General features: G+C 50.8%; 1 protein-coding gene across 1 annotated transcript in view; it reads right to left on the reverse strand.

Moving 5' to 3' along the window:
* Positions 1-3,615, reverse strand: part of LOC123180631 (zinc transporter 6) — a gene marked incomplete at its 5' end in the record, with an annotated part of 5,820 nt that extends 2,205 nt beyond the window's left edge. Inside the window, 1 exon segment of the mRNA XM_044592714.1 lies at positions 2,637-3,615. Within this exon segment, the coding sequence (XP_044448649.1) occupies positions 2,637-3,527 (891 nt within the window).
* Positions 3,616-10,721: the final 7,106 nt, after the last annotated feature.

Raw genomic sequence — 10,721 nt, forward strand, 5'->3', positions numbered from 1 at the left:
CCGTCCCAGCGCCGCAGTGGCCCGCGCCGGCCCCAGCCGCGCCAACAGCGCCGCCCACGCCGGTCCAGCTCCCACCGCCGCCGCCCAGCTCCGGACTGGGCCAGTCGACACCGGGAGGACTTCCGATCCAGCAGGTCCGGTTTCCGTCGTCACCGTCCCCGATCCCGGCCTGGCTAACCGGGATGTCGCCACCGCCAGTTTACACAGAGGCCGGGGACCCATCGGTACCCATGCTGCAGTCTGGGGCCTCGTCCGGCTCCGCGGGGGCCTACGACGGCCTCCCCACCGTTGACCGGGCGTCGTCATCCTCACTGCTCCGCACCGCCGAGCCGGTCGGCCATGGCGCGCCGACCCAGACGCCGCCACGGTTCGCCAAGATTGATTTCGCCACTTATGACGGCACGGAGGACCCGCTTAACTGGCTCAACCAGTGTGAGCAGTTTTTCCGTGGCCAGCGCACGCTCGCGTCGGAGCGCACTTGGCTGACATCCTACCACCTCCGCGGTGCAGCCCAGACCTGGTACTACGCCCTCGAGCAGGACGAGGGCAGCATGCCCCCTTGGGAGCGCTTCCGCGAGCTCTGCCTACTTCGCTTTAGGCCTCCGGTTCGCGGGAGCCGCCTGGCGGAGCTCGGCCGCCTTCCCTTCACCTCCACGGTGCAGGACTTCGCCGACCGTTTCCAGGCCCTGGCATGCGATGCGTCGGGCGTGACGGCGCAGCAGCGGGCCGACCTCTTTGTCGGTGGACTTCCGGATCACATCCGCGTGGACGTGGAGCTTCGGGGACCCCAGGATCTCCAGTCGGCCATGTACTACGCCCGCCCGTTCGAGTGCCGCGCGGTGGCCATCCAGCAGGAATCACCGTCCCGGACCGCTAGGTCGCTACCCGGGCCGGATTCCGCACAGGGTCGGCCTGCGCAGGCTTCTGCGCACGCCTCGCCGCTACCGCGGCGCGCCTGTTCCACCGGCTCACCTCAGCCGAGCTACTCGAGCGTCGCCGCCAAGGGTTGTGCTTCAACTGCGACGAGCACTACACGCCCGGCCATGCCTGCCTGCGACTCTTCTACCTGGAGGTTGCAGACTACATTCCGGAGGACGCCGTCGCCGCCGACCTGGCCGCCCCAGCTGTCGAGAAGGTGTTTGACGCTGGTTGATCGCCTCGAGGAGTTCCGCAAGCGTTTCCCCACCTTACAGCTCGAGGACGAGCTGTTTGTGCGGGCGGGGAGAAGTGTTATGGCCGGTTTAGCTAGGCCCACCGGGCAATCTTAGCCCACAAGTTATCTTAGGTTAATTCTTATGCAAGTTATCTTAGGTTAATTCTTATGCAAGTTATCTAGGTTATAAATATAGGCTGTAAGACTCTTTTTGGAATTAAGCAATAAGAATATTATTATCCCTATTGCCCGGCTCCCAGAGGAGCCGGAACCCTAGCCGCCTCTAACCCTAGCCGCCGCCGCCATCCTCCTCCTACGCGACGGCGCCCAGCCGCCGGCGCGTCCGCTCATCGCCTCGCCCCACTCCATCCTTCCCCTACAACCTGCGGAGCAGGTCCGGTAGGATCCCTGGTTCTACCACCCTCTGTAAACTAATATAAGAGTGTTTAGATCACTGAAGTAGTGATCTAAACGCTCTTATATTAGTTTACGGAGGGAGTACTTTAAAGACCTACCAAGTGCTATTCTTCTGTCCCTTCTCCTGTGTGCATAACACATCAGCCTCATCTAGTGCAAATGTGGAAAGACAAAATGGATGCGGACATGGACGAACAGAATTGAATGGGAAAAATTTGTCTAAAAACAAAACAGTTAGGACTCCATGAGTATAGATAACACAGAAAGTTGAGGTCTGAAGGCTGCTAAGGTAAATGTAACTGAGAAAAAAGGGCTCGCTGTACAACAGGGATCCTTCCACCAATAATCGCCTCCAAAGTTACCAGAGGGTTCAGGGTAACACGAGGAGCTTAACAAATCATATTCAACTATAAGTATTACTTGGCTGACAAAGTGGTATATGGCAAACATGCCAACTCTGAACTAAAACAATGGCATGACAGGATTACTCAAAGACAGAGAAAACAAACATCTAAATCAACATACGAGGGAACAAACCCTTGTCGTTTGTATGTGCAAAGCATTAGCTTAATACTGTATTAGACATCAACATAGGTAGCTAATCACGTATTATTATACTCAATCTATAAAGTATGACCACAGGTCCATGACAGGCTTGTCTTTCTTAAGAAAATCAGTCAACAGGAAAGACAGCACTGACATGAATTTTTTTAAATAAGCTGCCGACTTCCTAATTCATACCATTGCAAATAGGCTGCACAAAACTCACACTGGAAGTCGGGATATGAACAAAATCGTACTCCCTCCGTTCACAAATATATAAGATGTTTTAGATATTTCAATATGGACTACATACGGACTGAAACGAGTGAACAAACACACTAAAATGCATCTATATGCATCCGAATCAGAAAAAAGCTTAGAACATCTTATAATAGTGAACAGAGGGAGTACTAGGCTAATTTTTCAATGATGAATTCTCTTAATAACATAACAATTCAATGGTGAATTCTCCAATTGCACAGAAACATCACACCAAATTGAGTGGCATTTGTTGGACTCTGACCTGTGCGATGCAGCCGCCGAGGCCCATCCCCTCGAAGACCTGGTGGAAGGAGAGCGCGACGACGAGCGGGCGGATGGCGCAGACGTCCTGCGACATCCCCAGGGTGACCCCGATGATGACCGAGTGGAACACTATGCCAATCTCCAGCACCTTGGACACCATCTTCTGCTTCTTCCTTGCCTCCTCCTCCTCCCCCTCCCCGACCTCCACCACCTCATGCCCAGCGCCATGGCACCCGACAATAGGGACCACGGGCTCATCGCTGCGGGGCAGCCGGGCGCCTTTCTTGGGACCGAATAGCGCCACGTCGTCCCGGTCCGGCTCGCCGCCATTCTTGTCGGCGTGCGGCGCCGGGTCGTCGCGGTCACTCTCGTCCAGGAAAGCGCGTTTCCTGGGGCTCATTTCGCCGGTGAGCTCGAAGGCGGGGGCCTTCTTGGTGGTGGGGATTGGGGCGTAGGGCTGGCCCTCCTCCTGCTGCGGCTGCTGGTGGCCGTGGGCTTCGAGGTGCGACGAGGCGGAGAGGTCGACGAGGAGCGCGAGCAGCGCGCCGACGAGGCAGAGGAGCCCCGCGAAGGGGAAGTCCCTCCAGGGCCGGCGCGACGCGACGGCGCAGTCGGCGAGCGCCGCGTAGGCGTCCGGGAGGACGTGGACGAGGGAGGTGGAGAGGATGACCCCGGCCGCGTAGCACTTGACGAGGAGCAGGCCCCGCGCGTACCCGCCCCGGCCGCGGAAGGCCCTGGTGAGCGCGACGGGGAGGCAGACGCCGACGGCGCTGGCGATGAGGATGGCGAGCAGGGAGCCCGTCTTGAGCCGCGCCGCCGCGGCCCCGTCGCGGCACACCCTGGACAGAGCGGCGAGCTCGCCCGCCGGGAGGCACCCCCTGCCAGACATGGCGGGGCGCGAGGTGCTCGGCGAAATATCGCGCCCGCGCACGCCAGCGAGGGCGACGGCGACGGCGACAGGGTCGGCGAGCGGCAGGGGAGGGAAGGAGGACTTATTATGAGACTTGATGAGTGGTTAAAAGAAACAAGCGAGGTTTCAACGCGAGGGGGCCCGCGGGGAGGCCGTGCGCGATGGGGTTTTGTGGAAACTTGCGAGAGAAGAAGAAACGGTTTAGTAGACGCTGAGTGGTCAGTGGGCATCCTCAAAAAAAAAAAAGACTGGTCAGTGGGCCTAATCATGTGTTGTCGTTGCTCACTGCTAGATCTACCAAGGCCCAGCTGGCGAGGAAGGCAGTTTGCACCGTCTTTCTCGCTGAAGACCGGCAATCTTTGCACATACAGCACCTAATACTTTCTTTTTTGACGGAACATCACCTAATACTTTGCACATGAGTAGTAAAAAACTTCTTTTGTGAAAGCTGAATAAAACTGTTGCTTATTGATGATTTGGTGCGGCATACAAGAGTATATAAGAGGGTACAAACCGACTTGGGGTAGGGGTACAAAACTGACTTGGACTAGAAGTCGTATACCATAATGACTACTCTAACATCCTCCCGCAGTATCAACGGCAGGCTCGACGATGTTGAGACTGAAACAGATATCTTGAAACGGCTTAGTAGGCAGTGCCTCGGTGAAAATGTCAGCAAACTGAGCCGTAGAGGGAACATGAAGCACCCGAACCTGACCAAGAGCAACCTTTTCACGAACAAAATGAATATCAATCTCAATATGCTTTGTGCGTCGGTGTTGAACTGGATTGCTGGTCATGTAGACTGCTGATATGTTGTCACAGTAGACAATAGTGGCCTGCTCAATAGGCCTGTGTAGCTCGGAGAGTAACTGCCGAATCCAGATTGTATCTGCAACGGCATGTGCCACAGCGCGATACTCAGCCTCGGCCGACGAACGTGAGACTGTAACCTGTCTTTTCGAAGACCAAGAAATCAAATTGTTACCAAGAAAAACACAAAAACCGGAAGTGGACCTTCGAGTGTCAGGACAACCAGCCCAGTCTGCATCAGAGTATGCGGTAAGCGAGTTTGGAGAAGAATTATTGAGGTGGAGACCATGATTGAGAGTTCCTTTTAAATACCAAAGAATGTGTTTAACATGATTATAGTGAGGAACCCGGGGATCATGCATATAGAGACATGCTTGTTGAACAGCAAAAGAGATTTCAGGATGAGTAATGGTGAGATATTGGAGAGCACCTGTTAGGCTACGATAGAGAGTAGGATCGGAAAAGGGTTCACCGGTAGCCGAAACTTTAAAACTAGTATCGACAGGAGTGCGAGATGATTGACAGTCAAGCATACCAGCACGATTAAGAAGATCAAGAATATACTGGCGTTGGAAAAGAAAAAGGCTGGTGGAATCTCGAACAACAGCAATGCCTAAGAAATGATGAAGGAGTCCTAGGTCAGTCATAGAAAATTCAGATCTAAGAAGAGAGACAATATGATCTAAGAACTTTTGAGAGGAGGCGGTAAGAATGATATTATCTACATAGAGAAGTAAATAGGCAGTGTCAGAAGTTTGATGATACACAAAAAGAGAGGTGTCGGAGAGAGATGGAGTGAAGCCTATTGTTTGAATGAAGGAGGAGAAGCGTTGAAACCAAGCTCGTGGGGCCTGTTTAAGACCGTAGAGAGATTTCTGAAGAAGACATACATGAGTTGGAAAGGATGGATTTTCAAAACACAGAGGTTGCTGGCAGTAGACAGTTTCTTGAAGGGAACCATGGAGGAAAGCATTTTTAACATCAAGTTGGTGAATGGGCCATGAAGAGGAGACAACAACACTAAGAACGGTGCGAATGGTGCTAGGTTTAACAACAGGAGAGAAGGTTTCTTCGTAATCAATTCCTTGTTGCTGAGAAAAGTCACGACAAACCCACCTGGCTTTATATCGTGAGAGGCTCCCATCGGAGTGGAACTTTTGGCGAAAAATCCATTTGCCAGAAACAATATTGGTATTGGGAGGACGAGGAACAAGTTGCCAGGTGTTGTTTTGAAGTAAAGCATTATATTCTTCTTGCATGGCAGCGGCCCAATTGGGATCAAGTAGAGCAGTTTTGTAATTCTTTGGAAGAGAAGTGAGAGATACGGAGGTATGAAGGTTTAGGCGGTCTTGGGGTTGATGAAATCCTGATTTGGCCCTAGTACGCATGCGATGATCATTAATCGGGGCTGCTGTAGGAATAGCACGAGGGGGTAAGGTGGGTACTGGTGAGTCCGGCGCAGCGGAAGAGTCGGACGAAGGAGTAGGGCTGGGTGGTGGAGTGGGAGCAGGGCTGGGTGGTGGAGTGGGAGCAGGGCTGGGTGTTGGGGAGGGAGCAGGGGTCAGGGGTGTTGGGGACGTCTCGGGTGGGGTGAGTGTATGGTTGGGATTGGCTATGGTGGGTGTTAATGGTGGTGGTGATAAGTTGTGTTCGGCAGGTAGGGGAGTATATAGTTGCAAAGGACGGGGAGAGGGGGTGTTTGCGGAGCTAGGGGTGTTGGATGGTGTAGTAGTGCGTTGTGAGAAAGGAAAAATGTGCTCAGCAAACGTGACATGACGAGAGACATGAACGTGTCTGGTGTGAAGGTCGAGACAGCGATAGCCTTTGTGCTCGTCAGAGAAGCCGAGAAAAGCACATGGGATAGAGCGTGGTGACAATTTATTTGCAGAAGTGGCGTAGGCATTGGGAAAACAGAGACAGCCGAAAACACGAACCGCGGAGTAGTCGGGGTGGGAAAGAAAGAGGGAATAATAGGGAGTAGTGTTGGGTTTAGTTTTAGAAGGTCGAATATTTAGAAGGAAGGTGGCCATGTGTAGGGCTTCAGCCCAAAACTTGGGAGGCATAGATGATTGAATGAGGAGAGTGCGAACTATATCATTGAGGATGCGAAGAGAGCGTTCTGCTTTACCATTTTGAGGGGAGGTGTAGGGACATGAGAACCTAAGCAGGATGCCATGTTGTAAGAAGAAAGTACGATTTTTAATGTTATCAAACTCGCGACCATTGTCACATTGGATAAAGCGAATTGGGAGGAAGAAGTGAACAGACACATAGCGTTGAAAATTAAGGAAAAGAGAATGGACCTCGGATTTGTTGCGTAGAGGAAAAGTCCAGACAAAGTGGGTGAAATCATCTAGGATAACAAGGTAGTATTTAAAACCCGAAACACTTGCAATGGGAGAGGTCCATAAATCACAATGTATTAATTCAAAGGGATAAGTGCTACAAGAACTAGAGGAACTAAAGGGAAGACACACATGTTTGCCTAATTGACAAGACTCGCAAAACACAGAATTATGAGAGTCCCTATTACATGGTATGGTAAATTCACTAAGCATAGAAGCTAAGACGGCGGGGTTGGGATGGCCCAGGCGACGATGCCAGAGATCGACGGAGGCCAGCATGGATGTTGGAGGGGTGGCGGCAGGAACTCCATTAAGAGAATAAAGATCACCGGAGCTATTGAAGCGAGCGATCTCGGCCTTGGTCAGGTAATCTTTCACAGATAAACCAAAAGGATCAAATTCAGCCGAAACTAGATTGTCGCAAGTAAATTGGCGAACAGAGATAAGATTTTTAATGAGGGCGGGTGCAACTAGAACATCGCGAAGTAAAAGAGGTTTGGTGGAAGAGGGAAGTTGAGCCTGACCAACACAATATATAGGAATAGATGATCCATCTCCAAGGATAATGGAAGGGAAAGGAGATTTAGTGCAAGAAGATAACCAATTACTAGATGCAGACATATGACTAGAGGCCCCTGAATCAAAGATCCAATCCGTACCTGAGTTTCCTTGTGCAGCAAAGTTATTCATGGCCTGGAGAAAGGCAGCTTGATCCCAGCTCGGCGTCGCAGGTGAGGGTGGCGTCGGAAGCAGTGCCGGCGGATACGATGGTGAAGGCAGTAGGGCCGGCTGGGGAGTGTAGTAGGCATTGGCCGGCTGTGGTGGGGGTGGCGTCGGGAGCAGGGCCGGCTGAGGTGTGTAGTAGGCGGCGCCGTCGGTGGTGTAATGACCATAAGGAGCATACGTCGGGGCGGCGTGATAGGCAGTGGCCGGCTGTCGGGGGTTGAGAACCCCGGGAGCACCAGTAGGCGGCCGAAGGCCGGGTTGCCAGGCACCTGAGTATGCCGGCGGAGCACCGAGGGTGGACGGAGCGGACCAGGGCATGGGCCATGCTTGAGCAAGCCCCGTCCAAGGATCATGAGGAGGCCGCCATGCAACCGCAGATGGAGCACTGGTGGGTGGTGCAGGACTCGGTGCTGGTGATGTCGTAGGCGGAACCGAACGAGTCGACGGCGGCCTGTAGATAGGGTTTTTGCCGCGGTAGTTCGGACTAGGACGCCAGCCTGGGGGTGGTTGAACAGATGACGATGCGGACGGCCCGGCGGCAGGAGCCGGCATGGAAGGCGGCGCTGGTGTAGACGACAGAGGAGGACAAGCCGCAGCATGAAAGACCTTGGGGCGAGAGTCCTTGCGAGCTTGTGTTTCCGCCGCGAGTTGTAGCCAGGAACGAACTTCAGCGAAGGTAGGAGGGGGCCGTATCATCGGTATGAACGAGGCTTGCTTGTCAAAGTCTTCGCTGAGGCCAACGACGACGATATTGATTAGCTGTGAGTCGCTAACTGTATCGCCGAGTTCGCGGAGCTCATCACCAATGGTCTTAACGCGCTGGCAGAACAGGTTCACCGGGGCATCTCCTTGCACCATATTGCGAAGCTCGGTGTGGAGAGCGTTTTTCCGAGCGTCGGTGTTGCTTTGGAAGAGCTGACGGAGGGAGTGCCAGATGTTGGCAGCGGTGGCGCCGTCGTGATCGAGCATGTTGAAGATCTCGGTGGTGATGCGGGTGTAGAACCACTGGACGATCGCGAGATCGTCTTTCAACCATTGCGGATCGTCGGGGCGGGGAAGACAGTTGGCGGCGACATGCGAGTGCAGGTTGCAGCGGCCGAGGTGGAGATCGAAGAGATGTCTCCAATGGTAGTAGTTGTGGGCGGCGAGATCAAGAACTATGGGATGTAGGGGCTGACGTCGGAGATTGTGTCAGCAAGAGATATTGGTGCGGCGAGGATGGGTGCAGGATCGTTTTGTGGAGCTATGGTGAGGGCCGAGAGAGAAGCGGCCGCGGCGTTGGCAGCCTTGGCGATGAGTGCGGCCCGGCGCTCGAAGTAGTCGGGCGGCGGCGGCGGCGGCGGCGGTGGCGTTGGCGGAGCCATACCCTAAACCCTGGGACCGGTATCTGATACCATGAAAGCTGAATAAAACTGTTGCTTATTGATGATTTGGTGCGGCATACAATAGTATATAAGAGGGTACAAACCGACTTGGAGTAGGGGTACAAAACTGACTTGGACTAGAAGTCGTATACCTGACTACTCTAACATTTTGCACTAAATTGCAGATTGCACCAAGCACGGCGTTTGCTCCGAACAATCAGGCATTTGCGTGGGCTCTTGAGTTGTGACAAGGAGGATGTATGGGTGCTGCACCACGCACTGGCACTAGCTAACCCAAAGGTAGTTGTAGTATAGGGCGCTATACTCTGGCACGTGCAACTCTTTTTTTTTATAGCTTACAAAGCTGACCACTTGGTGCGGCACGTACAACTCCGTCCACTCGGTGTCAGGCAAACACTGGATACCAAATCTACGCCACACGGGCAATTGCACGAAATCAGCCATATGCTGGAGGATAAGATTTAATAAGGAACTCAAACAAAGAAATCATATGCAAATTGTCGGTTGAAGATATTAATTGGTGACGCAAAAGAACAATTGTCATCTTCCTATATCTAGCTCATTTGTCAATTGCAATTATCATCCAAAGCCATCTTGAAGCATTTTTTAACTGTTGTAATAATCCAAAAAATAAAGAATATATGAAATCTCATAGAGGCAGAATATTCTTTCAGTGACCACGTGACACATGTGGTAAACAATCCAAACTATTTATGAAAAAAAGAATATTCTTTCAATGGAAAAATATGGCCTAAATATTCCACAGTGCCAAATGTGCACTTTGAGTGGTTCAGAAACAAGTTGTTTTTCTTGAGGATCTCCATAACTAAAGTCAAGTGTTCCCTGTGCTCTTTAGGTGTCTTGCTGAAAACCAGAATATCATCAAAGAACACCAAGACAAATTGTCTTAAAGTAGGGGCCAAATAGTTTGTTCATTAATGCCTGGAAAGTAGCAGGAGCCTTAGTGAGACCAAATGGCATAACCAAGACCTCAAAATGCCCTAAATATGTTCTGAATGCATTTTTATGTATGTCCTCTGGTTTCATTCTAATCTTGTGATAACCTGATTTTAAGTCAAGTTTACTGAAGATAGCTGCTCCATGCAATTCACCAACAGGTTTTCTATTATTACAGGTATGGGAAAATTATTCTTAATAGTCTCAGCATTTAACTTTCTGTAGTTTATGCATAATCTTCATGTACCTCCTTTGTTCCTAACAAGTATAGCAGGTGATGCATAGGGACTTATGTTGTGTTGGATAATGTGCTTGGAGAACAGCAGTTTGATTTGTTGTTCCATTTCTTTTCTTTTCTTTTGCAAATGAGGGACTATATTGTTGGGGAACGCAGTAATTTCAAAAAAAATCCTACGCACACGCAAGATCTATCATGGTGATGCATAGCAACGGGAGGGGAGAGTGTAGTCCAGGTACCCTCGTAGACTGTAAGCGGAAGCGTTATGACAACGTGGTTGATTGTGACGCCCGGATAATTATGCTACAGTAAACCTACGCAAATGATGCCACGTCACCTCTGTTAGTGTTGATAATCTCGCGTTAGTTCAAAACCGGATCAAAATTCAAATTCAAAATATGGCAAACAACAAAAGTTTTCAAAAATATTAAAACTAAAATGTTCGGGGGATTCAAATAAATCATGGATAATTATGATGGAGAAAACCACACTTATATAAAATCTTTAAATACTCTAAAATGAATAAAACAGTAGTCAAAACAATTATTGAAATGCCTTTTATAATTAATAAAATGTTAAACTATTCTAGTTAGGTGTTAAACTTTTTATCGCAGTGGGTTTAGTGGTAGTACTAATTTAGGGATCATTTTGTACTTTACAAAACTAAAATAAAATGAGGAACAAAATAAAACAGAAAAGAAATAAGATA

This window comes from Triticum aestivum, chromosome 1D, assembly GCF_018294505.1.
Source record: "Triticum aestivum cultivar Chinese Spring chromosome 1D, IWGSC CS RefSeq v2.1, whole genome shotgun sequence".
Lineage (NCBI taxonomy): Eukaryota > Viridiplantae > Streptophyta > Magnoliopsida > Poales > Poaceae > Triticum > Triticum aestivum.